At 37.6% G+C, this 24,546-nt stretch overlaps 1 protein-coding gene across 10 annotated transcripts in view; it reads right to left on the reverse strand.

Moving 5' to 3' along the window:
* Window positions 1-24,546, reverse strand: part of DENND4A (DENN domain containing 4A) — a 114,630-nt gene that overhangs the window by 63,117 nt on the left and 26,967 nt on the right. For 7 of the 10 annotated variants that reach the window (XM_073304348.1, XM_073304344.1, XM_073304354.1 and 4 more), the window contains 6 exons: window positions 15,253-15,582; window positions 14,036-14,285; window positions 9,801-9,870; window positions 7,585-7,754; window positions 6,523-6,764; window positions 3,457-3,523 (listed from right to left, as the gene is read on the reverse strand). In XM_073304348.1, coding sequence (XP_073160449.1) covers window positions 3,457-3,523; window positions 6,523-6,764; window positions 7,585-7,754; window positions 9,801-9,870; window positions 14,036-14,285; window positions 15,253-15,582 — 1,129 coding nt within the window. Of the gene's footprint in view, window positions 1-3,456; window positions 3,524-6,522; window positions 6,765-7,584; window positions 7,755-9,800; window positions 9,871-14,035; window positions 14,286-15,252; window positions 15,583-22,002; window positions 22,080-24,387; window positions 24,452-24,546 lie in introns of those variants that run through there. The other 3 variants (XM_073304349.2, XM_073304351.2, XM_073304355.1) reach the window with 3 other exon arrangements.

A 24,546-nucleotide genomic window follows, 5' to 3' on the forward strand; every position in this document is an offset into this window, starting at 1 on the left:
GGAATCCTCATAGCTTCCAAAAGGCCACTGGACAGGTGTTGGACCCAATGACTCCCTGGCCACATGCCCAATCTGATTCCAGCTGCAGGATCTCAAGGTAACCCTGGGTAGAAACACCTACAGGGGGAATAGTGCAGCTCCAAGGTTTGGAAACCTAGGTGCCAACCTGAGATGCCAACTTCAGAGTCAAGCTTTCCCTTTGAGGCTGCTGACGGGTGTGAAACATGAAGCACAGGAAGTTGTTGCAGTACCAACTACTGCACTGATGATACTAGTGCTGCTCAGTCACCGGTAGCAAGAGCAGAGTGTCCTGCACTGCCAGGGATACCAGTACTGATAAATTCAGCAGATTTCTTGCCGCCACAAATGCCTCAAGTATGGTTGGTCCCAAGACAGTCTTGGGTTGCTGTGGTACTGCAGATGAAGAAAGCTCCACTTCAGGCTCCAGAGTTTCTGCACTACCTGAGAAGACATATACTTGGATTTTGGGTGCACTGTACTCTTATCCATATGCTTAATGGATTTAGGTGTTGGCAATCTTCCTCTCTCAGAGTGTCTTAGGTACCAGAGAAAGAGAGTAGTGCCAGGCCTCAGGCTGCATAGGAGGCGCATTCCTAACAGAAGAAGTCAAAGTGAAAGCTATGCTCTGAAGGCGGTCTCAAGGCCACCCTCATGAGTTAAAGCTTCAGCCTGGCTTCTCTGTCTTTTTCAATCTTTGGCCTAAAGTCTTTGTAAATTTGGCAATGATCCTGTATATGAGTTTCCCCTCAAACACGTCAAGCAGTTGGAGCACAGGTCACTCAGAGGCGTCGGCCTAGAACAAAAGATGCAGGGCTTGAAGCCCAGTGACTGAGGCATCCCTCCATACCAAGAAGCAGAAATGTGAGAACCGGGGACTGAAAAAGAGAACTAATCTTACACTTACTAAGAAACTACAAAACTAGATAACTATTTACAAGAAATTTACGACAAGCACACCGAAAGCACTTGCTAAGGCAAGCCAAGGAATTATAATGACCATCACAGGTGGTAAGAAGGTCGGGGTTTGGAGGCAGCTGGGCCCTTTAAACTGGCATGTAACAGCCCAGCATACTCAAGCCACCCTTAGCGAGTGTGTGTGCACCCAGAGTGAAATGCACATGTGCAATCACTCAAAGAAGAGTTTCCGATCTCGCATGCATGAGGTACATGCCTACATCCACACTGACACATATTGAAATAAGAGCCTGTAATGCTAAACAGCTACTTAGTTAAAAGACTTAAAATACTCCTTCAGGTTTTAGATTTTCCCCCCACATTGTTAAAGAGATCTTAATTCTACCATACTTGTTAAACTAACCAATTCCAGGGAGCAAAACTTTCCCTAATAATACTTTTAGTTTATAATTGCTATGATTCAAGCATTCCCTCAGATCCACTCAGAAAAATATTTTAGATTTGAATGCATGTGATTTCACTACGGCACAGTGCTAATCACTGTGTTCTCTGTAATACCAACATACATCTGGAGTCACTCTATGAAAGTTCCTCATTAGACATCTTGTAAGAATTATCTGGCTATGGACATTAACAGTAATTTCTATTAAAGCTGATTTTGCTACTTGTGCTAAATTGGTACATGTATAACCTTTTGCCTATATCTATGGTGTTATGTAAATTCATTTAGATGTAATGTGTATGAATGGCTCACACCACACAGATTTCTTAAAAGTTTGTTCCAGGATATTTTCATAGATTTCGGCTAATTGGGAATATTGCTTCAAATGTCTTTCTAAATATGCTAAATTCTTCTATATGCATTTCTTTACAGATCTTATCTACAATATTTTATCAGGTGTGACTAATGGAAAAGAACAGGATTTAAATATACTGGATTTTTAATCAGACTTTAAATATTTATTGTAAAAATTGTCAAGTGTGGAATATACTACAGGATATTTGTTCTCCAACTCCTCTTCAGAAACATTATATCCAAATTAATAAACATGCCCTTAGACATCCTTAAGTCTCTTGGTTGAGATTTCTAAGAATGTTTAAAACACCATTTAAGGAAGTTGCCTCCATTTTTAGTAGACTTTATTCACTGAGAAATCTACCCTAAAGGCTGTGGATATCACTTCAAGTCTCAAGATTGCACCGATTCCTTTGCAATGTATTTTTCAAAAGAAGTCACTGAAGATCAAATACCATTTGAAACTTGGTCAGAACAACAAGACTTGGTTCAGTAATTTTGACTGTATGGCTATGAAATGAGTTTGTCTGTTCTTTGCTCTAAGTTTCTAACTTAACATGCCTCTATCCTGTTTGCCTCCTAAAATAATAAAATTTTCCTTTTCCAGTGGGACATAATCTAATGAGGAGGCTTAATAGCAGCTCCCTCACAAAAATCCTAAATTAGAGGTTTCCTTACCCCCACCAACTCTGCATATGATTTAACAGAGAATACATCTTTGATTGACCTCCAACCCTGATACCACTTTTAAGGCTGGACATAGTAAAGATTACCTTACGTGAGTGGACAGTAAGGCTCTGTCTGAGACTTCGGCAGCAGCTGGTGTGGATGACCCAGGAGCCGCCTGAGCAGCTCAGGCAGTTGCACCGGCCACTGCTGAGGCAGTCTCAAGCCCCCCTGGCCCCCAGCGGTGCTTACCTGGGGGAGCTTCCCGGAAGGGCAACAGGAACTCCCCTCCCTCAGCTTTTAGCTCCACATGCTGCCTCTGCTCCACTCACAGGCACCGCCCCTGCAGCTCTCACTGGCCGCGGTTCCCAGCCAATGGGAGCTGCAGAACCGGAGCTTGGGGCGAGGCGGAGGCAGAATGTGGAGCTAGGAGCTGGAGGTCACTGCTTCCCAGGAGCCAGGTAAGGAGTCTGCCATTAATTTTTGTTTACTGCCCGTGACCTGTCCATGACTTTTACTAAAAATACCTGTGACTAAAACATAGCCGTAGTCATAAGTTTCATAAATTGTGCCTCTTGAATGTGCATAATTCTTGTATACTTCAGTGGAAACCATACACATGCAGAGGACAGAATAAGGCCCTTTGAAAAAAGTAGTCGTGAAGAACATACTCCAGAGGTCTAGCCTACAGATCTCACTTTTGTTTAAGCTGAATAAAATAAAAAGACGAAAATATTTCACAAACAATGAGGGACTCACACAGCTGTCCTGGCTTTCTGCAATATATCCCTTAACTAGCACATAGCGTTTTTTTTTAAGTACAAAATCAAATATGCCTCATGAAATATAATGCCTAAGAAAATGTTTTAGTATAGTCGTAAATTAAACTGGAAACATGCAACATCAATTATTTCTAAGTGTGAAATATTTGTGAATTTGGCTGCAGATGTTTTCTTTTTTATACGAATATTTAAAGAAAACTGTACTATATTTTCACATATAAGCAGCCGTATAAAATGACTGATACTGGAGATAGTTAAGAAAGATTTTAAACTTACCTGAACTAAAATTCTTGGTCTCTGAGGGGATGGAAAAGGAACTTTGTGCATAAAATGCGAAATATGTCTGAAGAAAAAGAAAAGACTAACTTTAAACATACCGGTAATAGAAATCACAACTTGAGAACTGTTTGTGAAATGCTGTACATCACTTTGTGTGCTTTTTGCAAGCAACATGAAAAGTGGCCATATAAAAATGGCAGAATCTTGCTCAGTATATTTGCTTATTTTAATGACTAACATAAATTGTTGACATTTATTACTCTTGTTAGTACTACAGAGCCAACAGCCAACAGAGACTGAAGTAGATTCAATTTAGGTTCTTAGTATATGCTGATCATTGAGGTATTAGAACACCTTTATGCAAGAAAACTCTTGTATTAATACCTTCTTGTTAATCAACTCACCTGGTTATAAAACTCCAACCAAAGAACCACTCTCTTATACTTGTGCAAGACCACTGAAGGCAATGGGATTACACAAGCATCCCAGAGAGTGTAATTTGGCCTTCAGAACCTATATTGCTGATGTTGGTGTGCAAGATGACAGCAACCCAAGCCATCTTTCAAATTCCAGGGTTGAGTTTGCAAGCTGGCAGTTACAAAAATCTTTCCATTTGTAAAGTAAAAATATTTGATCCTGAAATCTTTCAGGTTGCCAACCTTCCAGAAATCTCCAGGAATTAAGATTAAACTTTAATTAAAGATGGCATGTGATGAAACCTCCAGGAATACGTCCAACCAAAACTGGCAACCCGAGAGACTAAAACTATGACACTGAAATCTAGCTAGTCTATTTACTTTGTTAACACCATTTGCAAATGATCCTTGCACAGTAACATTAGATAAAACCCTGAGGTTAATGAACTTCGGCTTATTTTCAAACTTTCAGACATAAACTGAACTTAAAAATCAGTAACAGAAAAAAGAAGTAGGACATTATGTCTCATTCACATTGTAGTGTCAAATGCATGACTATAAATCTATTAATTTTTTTAAACTGTAAACTGAAACTGTAAATTTTTTTAAACTTTGCAATCCTGGAAATTGTTCAAAATGGAAATAGAAAATTCTGAGGGAGCTTGTAAGAGTTTTATGTATTTCACAAATACTTGGAATTTTCAGATTCATTGATCTCTATATTGCACAAAAAACTAAAGCATATACTGTACTGAGATTTCCTCTTATTAGCAGCACTGGGAGAGCTTCATCAGTGTTATCATTCTCAGAGGCTAACACAAAGAAATGGATTTTAGCATAAAAAGGCTGCATTTAAACTGCCACAGGGCTTTCTCTCTGATCCAGCAAACAGACAGGACCTTCTGTTCAAGAGGGGCCCCGACCTTTGCAGAACAGTTGGAAATACTTTGGCTACTAGGGCCCCATAAAACTGATGGGTGACTCCTGTTAGGTTTAGTGTGTATTTAAATCTGTTTATTGTTATGTTTTCTTTGTAATGGTTTTACTTTAAGAATAAATGCATTTGCTTAGAAAGAGCTGTGTGGTAACTTGTAAGAGCTGGCAATACTGTTAATAGCTCTCTCAGAGAAAGAGAAGCTCAGATCCTGGCCTACAGGTAAACTGGCTTGCTGGGGATATCACAGTGCGGGCACAGAGCTGTGCATCCTTAAAAGCCCCAGTCAGGAAGGAGAGAGACATGGGTCTCCACCCAAGACAGAAACCCAAGTGGGTGCCCTCAAGGAACCATGGAGGAGGAATACAGGTGCAGTTACCCTAAACTGTGAGAAATATATAAAATTCTTAATGTAAATAAGATTATGTTGAAGTTTAATTGGAAAAAAGAAAGGTGCATATACAGGAACAGACTTTAAAGGTATCTAGCATTGCTCTGCTCAGCACTGCAACACCCAACTGACTGAGGGGCTCATAAGTTCTATTTTCAAAACTGACTTAAGCAGTTAGGAGCTGAAGAGACTTCTGAGTGCCTAAGTCACTTTTGAATATAGAACTTCAGAACCTAAGTCAGTTGGATGTTGCAATGCTGAGGGGAACAATGTCTAAATATCTTTAAAAAATCTGAGACACAAGGTGGACCCATTTCTCTAGGCAAGAGACAAGTTTTTGAAAGCTTGGTCCAATAAAAGATATTACCTCACCCACCTTGCTTCTCTAATACCCTAGAGCTAACATGGCTACAACTACAGTGCATTTAAAAATCTGGGCCACAGTCAGAACAAAGCAAGTATCGGCTTCGATATTTTCTGTTATGCTGTAAACTTCGCCTAGCCTAAAAGTGTCTCCTTCAGGTATGTCTACACTATAGAGCCCATGCTAGCCTATGATAGCTATGTCAACATAGCCATGCTAGCATAGCCCCTAGTGTGAACACCACCTCCCCGAAAGATATTACCTACATCAAAAGAAGCCCTCCTGCCATCGACATAGCTATGTCTACACTGGAGATTGTCAGAATAGTTATGTCAATCAGGGAAGGTTTTTTCACACCAATGACCAATGCAGCTACGGTAACATAATTTAAGTGTAGATCAAGGCTTAATCTTCATTCAGATTATAGATATTACTCTTTAGGTATAGGGAGTCATATCACACTTTAAACATAAAAGGATTATTCTCACTTGTGTTAGAATTGAGTTCAACACATTAATCACTCCAAAGGACCAAAGATATTAGAAAACTAACTCCTAAACATGCAGATGTGAATAGGCATTTTTATAATCTTTTTGACCAACTGTATCTGACAAAATCACAAAGGGTTTATAATCTTTGTTCTCCTAAACAAAATATTTAAAAATCCTGGAGCCATTTAGACAATCTTAAAAAGAAATGAATGGCTTAAGATGTACGTAGAGAGGAGATAAAATACATTTTAAAAACAAAAAAGAGGTTTTTAAAGAAAGGGTACATCAAAGAAATAAAAGTTTATCCATGGGAAAAAATGAGCATTTGATTCACCATAATAGCAGAATTGAACATTAAACACAAAATACTTTAATATATCAAAAAGCCATAACCAATTATCAAAGTAACATGGAAAATTCACAACAACTTGAATTATCAGCACGAATTCTTCTGTGAAACAACTTACTTCTCAATAGGCAGGACATGAGGACCAGAGATGGAATAACGATAAAGAAAGGTAAGAAACTTCTTGAAAGCATCAAAAAAAGGCCAGTGAGAGAGCAGACAAATGCATTTGTTAGTCTGAACTGTTTTGGAGTTATCTGACTTCCCATCTCCAGTAGTTGCTAACCCTAACTGAGATTTCTGTTTTTCTGTGAGATTCTCCTCGGGATATGGTTCATAGAATTGAATAGCAGCACCATATACCTGCAAACAATAATACATTTGATTACAGCTACGTACATCTGCCTAAATCTTTAAAGAAAGCCAACATATCCTAAAGTTGCAAGCAAATCAAGAGTATTCTATAGTGGCATAAACTGGACATATGTATCTTTTGAAATTTCTTTAAAAATATTCTTATGATCGCATATAAACCAGACCCTTTTAAATGAATTTAAAAAAAACAAATATAAAGCCATATGTGAAAAGGCAAGTTAAAACAACTGTTCTTAGGGTAGACAAGGAAATAATGATACAGAGTACAGCTGTCTCTGTAACTGCCATTTAAGCTACTTTTTGGGCTGCTCTATAAGCAACTCAAGGCAGTAGATACAACTCTTCAATAAAGCCCTCCTGAAATCCATTTATATTATGTGACACATACATGCATGGGAAGAACAGGGTTGTTCCCATACTTTTACAATGTGAAAATCCAGGCTGCATCCATGCAAATTTACTTTTCTCTCTTTTAGATTTCTGTTTTTAATGTAGTTGGAAAAGGGGGAGGAAGGGAATTTTATTTTAGGGGCTGATTCAGAACCCATTGAGGTCAACAGAAAGACCCACTGTTGTCTTTAACAGTCTTTCAGTCAAGCCCTTAAAGAACAGGATTCAAGTTTTTTAGTTATCTGTGTGAATGTCTTTTATTTTCACTCGTAACAAATGTCAAATTGTGTAACAATGTTTTACTGTTGTGATGTAGTTTTCTTGTGCTTATAATCGGTTACCTTTCTGAACATTAACTATTCAAGGTTACAAAATCAATCAATCACAAAATTTAACATTTGTTAATTTTTTTCAATACCTTTTCAGCCGAAGCTCCAGTTAGTACAAATGTAGAAAAAACCGGAAGGGGGTATTTACTACTAGATGGCCAACACTCAATAGTTGCACCCATGGGTAGACAGAAAAGAGGCACTGATTCTGGTAATGGGAATGACTCGTAGTCTTCTTCAGGATATCTGCATATTAAACCTAATAAAGCAATTATTAAAAAGGCAGTTACAGAACAAATCCTATGTTAGAAGTGTGCATGTATGACCTGATTTCACACAAACACATTAACTATATAACAGTATAAATTCACGTCAGGAGACCTAGAAGAAGTTTCAAAATGTCTGGACAACTGTATGATTGTCAGGTTAACAGCACAATTCCAAAGAACTAATATGAATCACATGGATAAGCACAATATTGGGAATTATTTGATTCTCTAGGTACTACACAGTAAACAATCTTATTAACTTTTCTTTTTTCATATCTACAGGCTTACGTACATTTTCATCTATGAATACTATACTATTTTTAATCACAGAGATCAATGAACAAATTAAATTTCAGATCCATGAAGAAAAAGAAAAGAAAACCTCTAAATGTGATGAATAAAAGTAATAAGCATTTGAATAAAAATTACTCTTCTAGTAAGATTCAACAATGTGTTTAAAAAAATATAGGGAAAAAACTTTAATGGTAATTATATATATATATAAAAAAAAAGACATTAAAAGCCAGAGAGCTCTTCAGAGGATACAAATGGGCATAGCTCCATTGACTTCAATAAAGTCATGCTGATCTACACTAGCTGATGATCTAAGTTTTTAAGATATATGAGACTAACCATTTTTATTTCTAGCTACAACTTCAAAATACATCAAGTTCTAGAGCAAAAGTTTTTCAACCTGGGGGTTCTGAACGAGTGTCAGGGAGTTGCAACTACCTGTCCTTTCCCTATTCCTAGACAGCTGGGAGCGTTTGGGAGTCACAGTATGGAAACACTTGAGAACTGGTGTTCTAGAGAAATATGAAACCCTATGATACAAGGCTATTCTTAGGAATATAATGCACTGTAAGTTATCATAGAATATTTTCCTTCAATCAAATTTAAACAGGAAAGCATTTGTGTTTTGTATATTTATTGCTAGAGCCACTAAAAAGTATGTATTTTTTTACATTAGTAAGTACATATTAGCCAGAGGCCTAACCTACACAAGTATATGTGGGGCATATTCTTACCACATCCTGGTAAAAACACAAGCTTTATATGATAAGGTATTGGTTTTTGCCACAGACTAGTAACACATGAATTACCATTTTAGATCAGACCCAAGGTCCATCTAATCCAATATTCCAGTTCTGACAGTGGCCAGAAGCAGATGAGTTTGAGGAAAGTGTAAGAACCGCACATTTAAGACCTAGTTCTGCATGGTAAAAAGCACTCCCATCTAATGCTGACTTCAGTGGGAATCAAGGATGTTTATTCCCACGCATTATCAGGCCCTCAGTGAATTAAATTTCCTCCCCAAAACAAGAAAAATAATAATGAAGATTCAAAACATGGTATAATTAAACAGATCGCAAGCCAGTTGACCTTGAGGGAACTAGGTAAGCCTCTTCTATTCCCTTCAACTTCTGCCACAGGCAGTGTGAATGTGAAAGAAACATTTCAGAATTGAGTTCATTTATTCTGATATGGTCAAAAAGTCTTGGAATATGCACTCAGGGTTACTGTAGGAGGGGTTCATGACAAAATGAAAAAATCAACTATATTTTATTAAATAAAATTACAAGACTATTACAAAACATCGGGTAAAATCTTGACCTCACTGAAGTCAATGGGAGTTTTGCCATTGATTTCCATGGGGCCAGGTTTTCAACCCAAAAGGTAATTATAGTACCTTTGCCATATTCTGCAAGAGAAATGGTAATTTGCAGTAAGATGATGAGAGCACTACGATGAATTAAAAAGAAAGACACACACAAAAAGACGACTAAATCTATATTTAATACAGATTTTTAAAAATGAAAGACATAATAGTACAAGACAGTAGTTTGGATGTTTTTGGGCTATTTTTATTAGAAAGCTCTTTGGGTCAGAGGCTTATTTTATTTTGTACAGTGCCAAAGACAATGCCTGTATTTAAATAAATAATTCTCAGACAAAACTACTGCAAGATGAAGGTATGGCTAAGTGTACATATCAGTAACTTAAGAGAGCAACAAAGCTATAGAATAATTACTCACCAGCTTTATATGATATGGTATTGGTTTTTGCCACAGACTTTTTATAACATAGGTATACTGCTGAGCCCCACTGTAGAAAAACACAAAAGTCAACACATTCTTATTGATTTACTTGACAAGGTGTAAAAAAAGAAATGAAATACAGAGAAAAGAAATAGTTTAGGAAAGGACTCCTCAAAACTCTTGTTATCTTTCATTGGTCATGTCCTAGGAACTCAGGAATTACCATATTAGATCAGACCCAAGGTCCATCTAATCCAGTATTCCATTTCTGACAGTGGCCAGCAGATGATTTAGAGGAAGGTGTAAGAACCACACAGGAGCATGTGAGATAATTTGCCCCCCATATTAGGTCTCCTCCTATCTCTTATAGGTAGAAATTGGCTTAAGATCCAAAGCATGAGGTTTAACACCACTTCCTAATTTTGTTTAGAATTAACTATAAAACTCTAGATATTCTTGTTACCCATATGCATGTCTAATCCCTTTTGCTAAACTCTTGTCTTCAATTATGCTACTTTACTCACACTTACAGTCATGCTGATTTCAATGAGAACTACTCACATGAGTCAGTATAATAGCATGATTTGACCCATAAAATAATAGATTTTTCTCTGCTAGCTTTTCCACTAATCACGCTGATGCATAGTCTTTTAATGGGCTTGCTCCACTTAACCTGTAATTTCACACTCTGTGAAACATTTTTAGTACAAGTGTCATAATATTTTACAATTTTCAAACACTCTCTCTCTTGTTGGTAGTGATTTTTTAAGTCACAATAATTATAACTTTTCACTTAAAAGAAAGTGTTTTTGTGTCCCAATTCCTAAATGGGCATGAAAAATAAGAAAAATGGGAAGGCCTTAGAAATACAAGAGCCAGGTCTGCTAATGAATGTATGCAGAACATAGAAAATTTTTCAGGGAGGAAGCATGCAAGTTAGCTCACTGGACATTTAAGTGTCAACAATCTAAAGTCGACAGAGTGACTTTGGTAGAACTAAAGGAGCAATTTTTAAATTTCTGTACTTTAATAAATTTCAGTTGATAAGGCAACATTGAGCATTAAAGGGACAATCAATTTAAAAAAAACAGAATTTATGTTTTTAAAAATCTGCTACTGTTAAAAGTAATACCAATAATTACTTTAGCACAGAGATCAGAAAAAATGTCTGATTTTTCAGGGTTTTTTTTTTTTTTTTTTTGCATATGGTAGCATTCAGTGTACAGAGTCAATATTTGTTGCTTCAGTGTGAGGTTTTTCCCCACAAACAACAGTGGAGAAGAGAAACTGAAAAAAAAACAAAAAGAAACAGGAAATCTAGTTGTAAAACCACAAAAATTGGCAATGGGCTTAGAGAAGCTACTTTTAATCTTGAAACTGACAAGATTTCAAGTTGACAGTGTCCCTTTAATACCAAGAATGCATATATTGTTGCATGTATTGTATATAATGGTGCATCTAATGCACCATTGTTACTTGACCCTACATGCTGATTATTCACAATACAAAGAAAGCCACATTATACTCAAATTTTAGCAGTCATCTTTCCTGTGGAATATTCATTGGTCCATGCTTAAGACTGTAATATTGTACCTGTAATATGGGCACTGGTACCCGGTATTTCCTCAATCAAGAAACTAAAACTCACCTCCTCTAACAGGAGTGGAAAGTCTGAAACCTTACACAGATGTGTAACCATCAGCTCTTTCAGAGTCAGTCAACTGCTTTTAAGTATTTCTTTGCTGTCATACCAACATATATCATGCAGGGCAACAGCAGGATCACAATGTGACACAAAGGTCACATTTAAAAATAAAAAGTCTTTCAGCACATGAAACCCCATCTTTATGTCTCTACCCAATCTGCATGCTCAAACATGGATTTTCATATATGCAAATTTGGAGGCATAATGTTACATTTCATTTTTGAAAATCTGATCACAGCATTCTACCTTCAGAGTAAAGAGTGGATACAGCATACAACAAAACCCAGTATGTTTGGCTCTTACACACCTGCTGGAGCTGTTTCTGCACTGTTAGCTACTATTTAAGGGCCTGAGCCTACTCCCATTGAAGTGAATGACAAAATGTCCACTGATGGGAGCAGGATCAAGCCCTGAACATCAACTTACATAAAGTCTGAGGGCTCGTCTACACGGCACAGTAAAGTGTGATAGAGGGTTGTGATTTGTAAAACGTACTAACACACTTCACTCTAATTGCCTCATGTAGACCCTGCTGGCACACTCTAAAAGCTACTTTGTTTCTGTTAATGTAGTCCTGTTTGAAATGGGACTACATGAACACAAACTAGGTATCTTTTGGAAGGCACCAGCAAGGTCTGCACAGGGCAGTTAGAGAGCAACACTATACTCTACAAATCGGATGCCTGGCGCTGCGTAGACAAGCCATTAGAAAGTTCTCACATGTGGAAAAAAAAGGAAAATTCTGGCCTGACCACAAGCCACAACATGAAACTGTAGAACAAGCGGCATAATGACATAGACTAATAAGGTTAACAGTCTGCTGACAGTTATTAATTTAAGCTTCAAATAGTTAAATCATCAACTATCATAACAGCAGTGTTACTCAGTTTCTGGATTAAAAGAGAGTCATTCTTTGAAGCAGCTGCCCCAAAAAGGATCAAACACTGCTCAGAGAAAACATACCTCTGCAACATTGAGCAATAAATGAGCTCATCTTTTATTAAAGAGACACTGTCAAAGTTGGTAGGCCCAGAATGACCTATTTTTCTTTTTTGCAAAGTCCATGAAATTGTTTTTTCTCTTTACTACTATCCAGAACATACACCACATACAAGATCCCCCCCAAATCAAAAGAAGTATAAATAATATATCAATAGCTATCTTTACACCATGCATATCACTGTGGTATCCGAGTGCCTTTACGGACAATAAACTAACAAGAAATAAGAAGAACTTAATAGTAACATATACCAAACTGTATTCAGTCTGTAAATTTAAAAAAAAAAAGTATGCAGCTGTTTAGTTGCGTAACAGACACTAATAGATAGAGAAGCAGGATGCTTTCATCCCTTTATAAGTGTTCCGCATTCGCCACTTGCATTATCCACAGACTCACAAACTTTGGCATTCTTTTATGCAAACACTGTCAATTTTTCACTCATCTCAGGAACAGAAGATTTACTGAACTCTAAAGCAAAAAAATTAAATTTTTGCCTTTTTAATTTTGCCAACCTGCAGTTTAAACACTAAAATAAACTATAACCATAATACCGGTGTGGTCACCAACATTATGCCAGACTTAAACATCAGTTAGTACCTACAGAGAACTTTTCATGTCTCACCTTCAAACAGAAAGGTGGCTGGCATCCATGACCAGAACCATGAATACATAATCTCCTTTTTTTAATTCAGCTAGTTACTTATTTTTTTCTTAAATATTGGTAAACTGGCAGAAATAAAGACTCAGTTCAGTTCTTGAGTTGATTAATGAATCCTGTCTTATTTAGGTAATTAAACAGAGCTTCTACCCAAATGGGGATCAAAACTGCTAATAAAAATTTTCCAACTTGGTTACTCCTAGCAGTAGTCTAACATGGAACAATGTGGAACAAGATTTTCTTCTGAGGATAGTGCTAGTGAAATTGCTAGAGAGGCCACCTCCACTATCTACCCATCCCTTAGTCTATAGCATAGTTTTGTAACATGGTTAAAACAGTTCTCAGAGTTAGAAATCCCATTCTACATTGAGGGTAACTATGTTAGAAATAAGAAAAGGGGTACTTGTGGCACCTTAGAGACTAACCAATTTATTTGAGCATAAGCTTTTGTGAGCTAGTGAGCTGTAGCTCACGAAAGCTTATGCTCAAATAAATTGGTTAGTCTCTAAGGTGCCACAAGTCCTCCTTTTCTTTTTGCTAATACAGACTAACACGGCTGTTACTCTGAAACCTGTCATTATGTTAGAAATCTCACTACATACCACCACGTCTGTAGAGTTGTACACGACTGTACTCTAAGGCCTGACCTAAAGCCTACAAAAATCGACATATATAATCCAGCATTTTTAGACATTCCCACATAGGGACAAAGGAAATGTTACCCCTTTTCAAAAACACCTTTTAATTACTTGCTAGAGGTAAATCAGTTCAATTATTCACCAGCGTTTCACAAGGATTCTTGGAATAAATCCTCCATAAACATTAGAGCATTGAATGTTAACTGAACAAATCCAGACATGTAATCTTACCATACTGTTATTAAGATTCTTGTCAACCTTGCAGAATGTATGTGGAGGGCTTTCTCCCTTACTCGGTATAATTATACATATATCTGTGACAGCCAAAGTGTTTTGGGTCATGTTTTCGGCGGCTCTTCGGTAAGTGATGTATACTCTTTGTGATGAGGCACTGCCACTAATGTTTGCAGGACGACCATATGGAGTAGCTTGAATGATTTCACAGCCCTGTTTTAATCTCTCTTTCCCATCATATAAAACCCTAGATTAAAAAAAAATAATCAAAGGGCAAAAGTAATTGTTTAAACACAGTGAAGATTGATCCAGAACTGTAATTTAAGACTATACATTTAAGAACAAATCCTGTCGTGCCTCTGATCAGAATATATTTTCACTGAAAAGAAAAGCTACTTCAGTTCACATTATATAAAAACATGTTCCAACAGGAAACTTCCATTCTGATGCTAGATTCCCATTTTCTTTGTGTATAATTACTTTAATGTGTATTCACATGCACTGTTTTCAATCACTAAAAGCCTCCTAAGCTGTAGCTAGAGCTCTCATACTACTGTATCTGTGCTCATAATTCAACAGATCAGTCTATTCATGACATATGGGAGGGAACCATCGCCCAGTAGCTTGCACATGGGTGTCAAGACTTCTTTGGTTCTATTTTCAACGCTATTACTGCTTTATTGTGTGATCCTGGGCACGTCACTTAGTTTGTGCCTCATTCATGTATAAAATGAAATATGATGTTTAACCTATCTAAAGAATGTGTTGTGAAGCTTAATTTTGTAAAATGCTATGAGTCCCCCCAAAAGCATAGAGGATTATTGCTGTCACTAACTAAGGGCTTGTTGACACGAGCGCCAGACTTTTACTGAACTGTAGCAGGGTCACACAGTGAGTTAGTACTGTACACAGCAAACTGGTGCACTGTAGATTCACACCTCAGCTTGCCGCACACTAACTCACCACACAGACAAGGCCTAGGATCCAACATTTACTAAGCATGATGTTTTTTTACAATATAGGCCAGATCTAAACCCCAACTGAAATCAACAGGACCCCCTCCTTTGAGGGCTTTGGATCAGGTCCTACATGTATAAATAATCAAGTTCTTAGTATTGTATGTATTTTTGTAAAGCTTGTACTGTTTGTTTGTTAATCATTAGTACTACTTAAAATTACTAGAATCAATAGCACTAATAAAAAAAATTACTCACCCCAGATCAGTAAGTGGAGGCTTGTCCCTTCCTCTCCTGTAGCAAAGGAATATCTGTGGACCCACAAGACTCCCATTATTGAGATCTCCTGATAGTCCTGAAGGAGTAACATCTATGCATTTATATCCCTGAGGCACTTCCTCCCCCAGAGATTTAATAATTACTGTGACATCAGTGATAGGTTCTTTTGGTTTAGCTATTTTATGGCAAGCATCATTGAAGTGGATTTCTTCTTCTAGTGGTTTTGAAATATCTGTCAATCCTGCTACAACAAAGTAGTCAGCAACACGAACGCCTTTGTCTTCCATCTTCCATAACAGAAAGTAAGATCTGGTAAGTAATAAATATAGATATGTTTTTGGAAATAGAAAATTCTCTAATATGTAAGAAAGGCACATTAAGCAATAAATACCAACACTATAACTATATAGTTTAAAAAAAATCAAGAAGTTTGCATCATAATATGAACTACAAGCCACAATATGGAGTATACTAAAAAGAGACACACACACCTAAAAATAACTGCTGTAACATTTTTCATTTCTAATTACCAGTCTGCAACACTTACGAATTCTCACATTTTGTCTGTATTGATTTTGGCACATACTATTTGACACAGATTTTTATCTCTCTAAGGAAAGGAGAGCTCATATGGCCTCTTTTTGTTACTTACATACTAGAGTATCAGCATCATCAGTGAAAGCAAGAATGTGCACAGTTTTGGGAATAGCTTATTAGTTAAATCCCAGAGCCAAATGTCAGTGCTCACATATTTAGCATATGCTCACATATTTCAATATATATCACACAAGTGGATTTATTTTTGTATAATCTACATCAGTTAATGTACTTTTTAAATATATATACACACGGGCAGGAAATGTCCTCCATATTCTAAACATAGGTAGGTTAAATTACGTTTTAAGTAATATCACCTTGTACCGTGAGCCCATCAGATCTTACAACGTAACCAGGATTAAGGCCAGACCCGCAAGGAATATTATGGTGTGCTAATAATTGGTACCAATTCAGTAAATGATACAGCTCCCTTGGGTCTATATTCACACAGAGTATCCAGAATACAACTAGGTTTACTGTGCAGCTGGAGAGGTGAGCCTTTGGATGACATGTAAAACCAAGAACCTGATTATCTAGCCCCTTCAACACTCAAATGGTCAGGATAGAAAAATTAAATCAAGATAACATGGAATTTTTCACAACAGTGGGGGATGCTAATCCTGCTGTTCTGGCAAGATCCCAGTTTGGGAAATTACAGTTTATCTACCTAAACTACCCCGTTATATCAATTGAATAAGGAAAACTTCACATCCAGTCCTAATTTGTTTTGCATAGTATTATTGTGCAGTGTTTAAATAGCTGTCATTTTCTACCCAAGGGTGGGTGAATTTTAGTGCAGGATGAAGTGATCCCTGCAAGATGGAAGGATAGCCTTGAAATTAAGTCAGGAGATGAGATATCTGGAGATTTAGATTCTATTCCCAGCTTTTTGCCATCGACTCCTATATGACCTTGGGCAAGTCATCTAACCTCTCTGTGTCTCAATCTGCAAAATAAAGATATTAATACGGTGTGATGGGTCATTATAGACTATTACCATAAACCTTTGGAAAACTGTCTAAAAATCATTTATCAAAGTCACACTAGAAACCACCCAATGCATGCTGAAACCTTGCTGAAGCCTGTTTCAAGAACTAGACTTCTGTCACTTTGTTCTGGGGCTGTGAGGGGAGGCATGTTCTGAAATTACTCAAGGTCCTCTTGTTTTTGAGCTATCTGTGTCAGGAATGGCACTGGAAGACTCTGTAAGGGACTGCTGTGAAGAACCTAGCAGAAGTCCATGGAACAGCACTGGTCTTCAGTTTATTTTTTGTCAGTTTTGTTTTGATTGCTTTGTGGTTGTCTTTTCTTTTGCTTTTCATTATTTTCTGCTCCAGGTTACGGGTATCAAGCCTACTGAACCTCAGGCCGTGGTGTTTATTGGGTCTTACTCACAAACCTTAGCTAGTCCTAAATTTGTTTCGCTTGGTCATCTAGCATTGGAAAGAGAGGAGAGAGAAGTGAGATGACTCTGTCCAAAGTTGAGACTGTACCTTTGATCCAGCTTTTCCAACCTGACTTCAGATAACTAGAGGAAAGAACCATAACAGCCTGAAGTTGAAAACCACCCCCACCATCCACCTGACCAGAAGAGAAATTCAAATTATTTTTTCCTTCTCCCATCATCTTTTCTGTGTTCAGGTGGAATAAATGACTTGACCTATTTATAAAGTTGCATGTAAACTGAGAATCTTGATTGTATGCAATGTTGTTGTAGCCATGTTGGAAGAGCTCTGCACAAGCTCAAAAGATACTACTTCACCCACTTTCTCTCTCTAATCTTTTGGTTGTAATTTTCATAATTTAAAATAAGCGTTGTGAAACAAAGCTGGCTGTAATTGCAATTTTTCCTGCATACTGAGTAAATGAAGTAGAAGAGTTTAAAGTCATGTATGGTTACTGAGAAACTAATGCCCACAACTGCAATAAAGAATCTTGAGATACGGCACTCATAGTAGAGTGCAATAGTTACATCTAACTAATCCTTAAAGTACCTAGACAGGTACTGACCTATATCAGAGAAGAAACATCTTTTTTTTTTTTAGTTCAACCTTCAGGACTAATTTGATAAAAATAAATCAGGTTTCCGGTATAAATAATAGAATCAGGAGAATAAGAGAGATGATATTGCTAACAAGCTATATATGAAAGTAATGACTCTATAAACTCAGTCAGAACCTGAGGCTGAAGTAATACATCTGAGGATTTACAAGTTCAACAATAATATAATATGTGCTGTATCTGACGCCCTCAATAAAACCAGCACAGGCTAGCTACAGTACTTAGAGAGATAAGGCGATTTAACACAGTGTCTCTAACCTAATTTAATGTCCAAACACTAATATTTTGCAGTTATGCAAATTCAAATAAAGTACTGTATATATTGTCACACAGCTACTAAATATATCATCCTCTATAAAACTTACCTATTGTATATTAAATGTTAACTGACATGAAAACTTTCTCCCTTTACCAAGCAGCAGCCACTCTGAACCAATGAATGAATGATCACATTTTTTAAGATACAGTGCACTGCACAAACATCTGTTTCTATCAGCTTAAAAACATACAGAAGAGCTTATGCAGTTGCCTAAAAATATCAAATCATTTTTGAGAGTGCACTGAGTAACGTATCAAGAGGAAAATGCATGCTTCATAATGGAGATCACCAAGTAATAGTGGTCAAAGACAGTCTACCAGGTAAATAATAGAAAGGATTTCTTGAAGAACCAAGAAGAGCAAGGGGCCCTGTGGGTGGAAAAAACAGTATGTGATCATGAATTAATGTAAGTAATGTGATCATGTAATTACTGCATACGCACAAAGGGGCCATATTTAAGGTTGCACAGGACTTAATTCTGGCATTTTCTACTTTCGAGTGCTTGACTTTGCAATCTTAATAGCCTTTTAACATAGGGGGTTTTTGTGTGAGTAATATTATACATAGTTTGTAATGCATTTTGAGATTTACAGTGCTAAATGATATGTATGCTATATAAGGCTATTAATAAGCTAATAAAATCTCATCACCATGTCCTAGTATATTGGTGTTGCTGGATAGACTAGAATGAAGCTACATCACACCTCACAGGCAACACATTAGACTTAGGTTACGTAGCAAAGAACATCTCCCTGAATTTATATTCCAGCATGCACAGAATTTGGGCAGGCTGCTTCCCCAGATGCAAGGCTCCTACACTGTGCAGGAGTGTGGCTATGCAGAAAGGAAAACTGTAGGATAGCTTGTGGCACCTTAGAGATTAACAAATTTATTTGAGCATAAGCTTTCGTGAGCTACAGCCGATGAAGTGAGCTGTAGCTCACGAAAGCTTATGCTCAAATAAATTTGTTAATCTCTAAGGTGCCACAAGTACTCCTTTTCTTTTTGCTAATACAGACTAACACGGCTGCTACTCTGAAACCTGTAGGATAGCTGTGTGAAGAAGGGAGAACAGGCAGTTGTCAAACAGGCAAAAGCACGAGAAGAGAAGGGGGAAGTGGCTGCCAATCAGGGCTTTGGAGCGGAGCCTGCGGAGCAGCTACGGAGCAGTGGAGCTGCAGGTTTTTGCCAGGAGCTGGAGCAGAGCCAGAGCACAGTTCCAAAGCCCTGGCTGCCATCCAGGCCACACACATTTACACATGCTCATTAAATAATACAAATGACTGTTTTTCTGCAATGTACATTATAAAGTATTTTTTAAAATTCAATAAAGAATACAAAAATAAATGTTTATTCTTTAAGATCAATCAACTTTTAAATGTAGTATAAAATTAGCATAGCTGCTGTGTTGAATAATCAGTTAAGCAGAAAAATAGAGGACACTTTCTACTATTACCATCAGTTTTATAAAAGAGGTCAATTTGTAGTTGAAAGTAATACGTAAGTTAGTGAAAGGTCTTTCATTTGGATATGCTGGGAAGTGTCACTCAAGCTATTATCAACGCAAAACAGAACTGAAGTAGCATTTCCCAAGGATTTTATGAAAATGTGGTGGTAACCATGGTCAGAGCACTGACATGAGGATCTGGGCCTGTCCTATAGAAAGGGGTTTTTTTTGTTTGTTTTTTTAAATGTACATTTAAGAAGCAGACATGTATTTATCAATGTTCTCCTACCTATGCTTGATTCTATATTTATATTGCCATTTGGCATGCCGGAGTTCTTGCCTAGAGCAGTTCTCTGAGCATTCTACTGCCATTGAAGTTCTCGGCTAGGGCATCTCCCTAGAGTGCTGTTGGTACCTGCAGGTGTCAAACCAACGAGGGAAGCTGGGCCATAGGAGGATGCTGTGACGATCACATTGTCATTGTCACTTGGGATGCAGGTTGTTCCAAGAGAATATTTTATTAATCATATTTCTTATGTTAGTGCCTAAAGGCCAACCAAGAATGAGTCCCCGTTCTGTTAGACACTGTACAGAGTAACAGAGACCCACGCCCTGAAGAGCTTACAATCTAACTAGATAAGAGAGACACAGGTTGGGGGGAAATGGCTATAACACACAAGCAGAGTAAACAATGTGTGATGGAAAATGGCATGTTAGTGCAACAATTTTGGGGGGGAAGGGAGGTTAGATAAGAGGAGAACAGCTAAATGGAAAGAAAAGTGAAGGGAGAGAGAAGGACAAGTCAGGAGAGAAGAGGATGAAGGGGGCAGGTGTGGAGGGAAGGTGAGGTGAAGAGACTCTGAGGGGAGAGGAGTGGAAGCGTTGGAGCAGACAGCCAATCAGCATAGGGCAGAGAAAGCCCAGTCAAAACTGCAGAAAGTTCTCTACGTCTAAGACCAAAAAGTGTTCTCTGCCTGCTTCTGCCCCTACTGACTGGAGTCTCTGCCTGGCTCCTCTCTACAGTTTTCCCCCACAAAGCCTCATTTTTGGGAGGGCACCACCTGGGTCCTAGTGTCTGAAAACTGGGAAGGTGTCTGCTGCAAAGTTCTGGATCCAGAGGGGTGGCCCTGGTACTGGCAGAGCTCCATTTTATCCCCTCTGCCCCTAATGCGACAGTACCTGCTTTGGCTTCTTCTGTCCATGTCAGCTGGAGTCTCTGGCTGCTTCCTCTCAACAGGTTTCCATGTCAAGGCTTATCTCCCCCTGCCACATACTATACACCAAGTAGTGTGTGAATTTATTGCCCCCATTCAGAACAAGTAGCATATTAGACTCACTGAGACTTCTGTAATTTATCTGCAACTTTTGGAAAAATAAGGCTGTGGGATGCCCCCTAAATTGGGTGGGATCCTCCCCTGCAAAAATGAGATCTTTGAGACTTGACTGCTACCACTGAACCCAGTGGCCAAATTGAAAACGGTGGATCTTTGTAAAGGTTAGGGATATTTTTCATTCATATTTTGTTTAAACAAAGTTGGGAAGGATGGTGACCCCCCACCAGACAACCATTTTTGGAGTGAGCAGAAAGGAACGCTAAAAATGTACTTCCAGAGACTGAATAAAATTAGCACAAAACTAGATTTGAACTGAAATTTAATGCTTGCTAAGGAGCTAGATTTCTGAGTTCTGCAAATTTTACGGCCTTGTGTCACCTTCAATAGCAATTTGTAGTGCTCATTTATAGTGGAAGTATTGAAATGTTGCTTTATCATATCAAACAACATACACACTATGATTGTTTCAGAGTAACAGCCGTGTTAGTCTGTATTCGCAAAAAGAAAAGGAGTACTTGTGGCACCTTAGAGACTAACCAATTTATTCAAATAAATTGGTTAGTCTCTAAGGTGCCACAAGTACTCCTTTTCTTTTTACTAAGATTGTTAAAACTACAGACAGATTCAAAAAGGCAGAGGCAAACAGCTTCCCATTTATACTACACATTTTCTATATAAATCTTTTCCATGTCAAGGCTTCTCTTAACCCTCCCCCACACACATACTGTATGCCTAGTATAGCCTGAATTTATTTCCCCAGGTCAGCACAAGTCTTGATGATTCTTATATGCTACTTCTGTAATTTAACTGCAACTTTTGGAAAATTAAAAAAATAAGTCTAAGTGATGTTACAGCTCCCCTTAAGATCTTAATTTTTCTTCATACAAAGCCTTGCAGCTACTAAATATATGATAAAACAAACAATAGGTCAAAAGTTAATTCAGTGGTTGATTATTCAAACAGATTCTTACACTTCCATAGATTTGCTGAGAAGGATTCAAATGCAGTTTTTGATGTGATGAGATTACATGAATTGTACACTTCAGTCCTCAAAAAGAGGAGAGAAAAGGGTAATACTCAGCTAATGTAGAGTAAATAGTCACTGTGCAAATATCATGGTACACACACAAACAGCTGAATCTGAACAACTGTAACAACATAGCTAACAGAGTAATGAACATTTCTATAGCAAATTTCATACCAAATTACTCCAAAGTGCTTCATAACTATGTACATACGATATCATTCTGCAAGTAGCTCCCAAGGAGGGGAGGAAACAAGGTACAGCACACCTCACTGCACAACACTTGTGGCTATGAGCACACTGAGACAAAGCTCTTATGACGAAAGCCATAGCGTCTTAACGGAACCTGTTACAGAGCTCTCTGGAGGTAACTATGGATTCCCACTCCATTCATGCAGACTCTACAGCTTGAAAATAGGCCTTAATTATAAAGATTTGGGATATTTTCCTTTTAAAAAATGTTTTAAAGTGAGAATAGAGCCCAATCAGAGGTTCAACACATATACCTAAGAGTATACCAATAGAGCTACTTTTTAAGGTAAGGAAAAACTAACAGTAACAGATGAGAGCAACAAAAGGTGATATTCCCCAGTGCTAAATACCCTGCTTTATTTTTTAAATGAATCTATTTTTGGATTAACACATAAAGACATTTTTTTTTATTTTATAGTTAAAAAGCAAACACTATTTCTCAAACAGAAAGCAGCAATATTATTACTGACCTGTTGGCAATTATGCAAAAGGAAGAGTCTTGAAAAGATGAAAACATTTTAAGACTCATTAAATTTATGTATCTTATTTTAGTGCTGAATACTGAAAACAGTCTACCATATGTACGGTGTGAAATGTTCTGAGGTTATAAACAGATGCTTAGAGGAGTATGACAGCATAACAGACATATTTTTTCAGCCTTAATGACCAGGAACTTAACTAACCTGAAAAAAGTAATTTAAAAAATCATGTATTTTCAGAAACTACCAGTAAAGAATGGCAAATGGCAAAACACTACTGCAATACCCAGCATACAGAAAAAGCTGACTCTTTAAAGACAAGTGAAATATCACTGGGATTACAATGTACTGCACACATACTAGTTTCACCATTACACTTCCAATAAAGTCAAGATATGGTTTTCTGTTTTTTAGAACTGTTTGCAGCTTCCATTCAAACAAAATGAAAAGAAAAATCATAAACAAAACAGTAAAACTAGTGGGTATCCACACAGCATGCTGGCTCTCAAACCAGTTAATTTCTTTCTTGAGAATGTATATAAAGAAAAATGTTCACCAATTAATCGATCTTCAGTAACAGACATATTTAATACTTGAAATGATTCCACTGAACTTGCAAGATCATCATTTAATCTTCCTGTCCTGATTCCCCTTCCTGCCTGCATTTTCCTTTGAGAATATTCAACAGCTTTTTATTAATTTAATTTTCCTTGGTAGGGTCCAAGTGGTATTTGTCTCTGCTAAATATGTCTGAAGTAGAAGAGGTTTTGCTTTATTTGCCTAGCTGTTGAGTGATGTTCTACCAAAGAACAGGGAATAAAAATCTCCATTGGCAAGTAGAAAACTTTCTCTAGAAAGCTTGGAAGATGACAACCTCAGTTTCTGCACAATTTATACTTTCATTTTGGAAAAAAAAACCCATACAAGCAATTTTAAGCCAAAGTTTTCAGGCATATTCACTAATACTGTGGTCTTAAAAGAAAAAAAACCCTTCAATTCGGATACCCAAAAATTGAGAAAAACACAAAAAAGTCAGTGGCTGCTTTTGGAAATTTGTCTGCAAGCTTCTAGTAGCTCTAGAGCCCTCCAAACAGGAACCAAATGCAATATTTTCTTCCTGAGCAGGTAAACAGAATACATCAGTGCCTTTACTGCTGCTCATAGCTTTGCCAGGCACTAGGAAAGTGAAATTAACAAGAACTCGTCAGTTTCACGGTGGCCATTCAGAACTATTTGTGGGCAGTAACATTGTCATGAATCATGTCACTAAGCACTGCAGCTTGGTGAAGCTATGAGGAACTGCAATTATTCAAAGCAAAGGACCCCATTTCTCCTGCAGCAAAAAAAAAAAAAAAGAGAGACACTGAGTGAGAGGTAAGAGTACTAGAGGCCCCATCCCGGTAATCCCTTATCAGCACCCACAAGATTCTGGAAAGAAAGAGTATCAGAGCCGCTCCTAACTTGTCTCTCACCCCTCCCCCCAAAAAGGTTACAGAAGTGAAGCTTCAAACTTATTAGCCAGTGTTATCCAGGGACCAGAACAGCAATGTGATAGAAATACCATCAACCTCTCCCGTCCGGCTACCTATTCGGTTTCCTACCAGTGCTCTCAAGGCCACACTGTGCGGTCTTCACTGCTATTTTCAGAGTAGCAGCCGTGTTAGTCTGTATCCGCAAAAAAAAAAAAGAAAAAAGGAGTACTTGTGGCACCTTAGAGACTAACAAATTTATTTGAGAGTAAGCTTTCGTGAGCTACAGCA

This window comes from Lepidochelys kempii, chromosome 10, assembly GCF_965140285.1.
Source record: "Lepidochelys kempii isolate rLepKem1 chromosome 10, rLepKem1.hap1, whole genome shotgun sequence".
Classification (NCBI taxonomy): Eukaryota; Metazoa; Chordata; order Testudines; family Cheloniidae; genus Lepidochelys; species Lepidochelys kempii.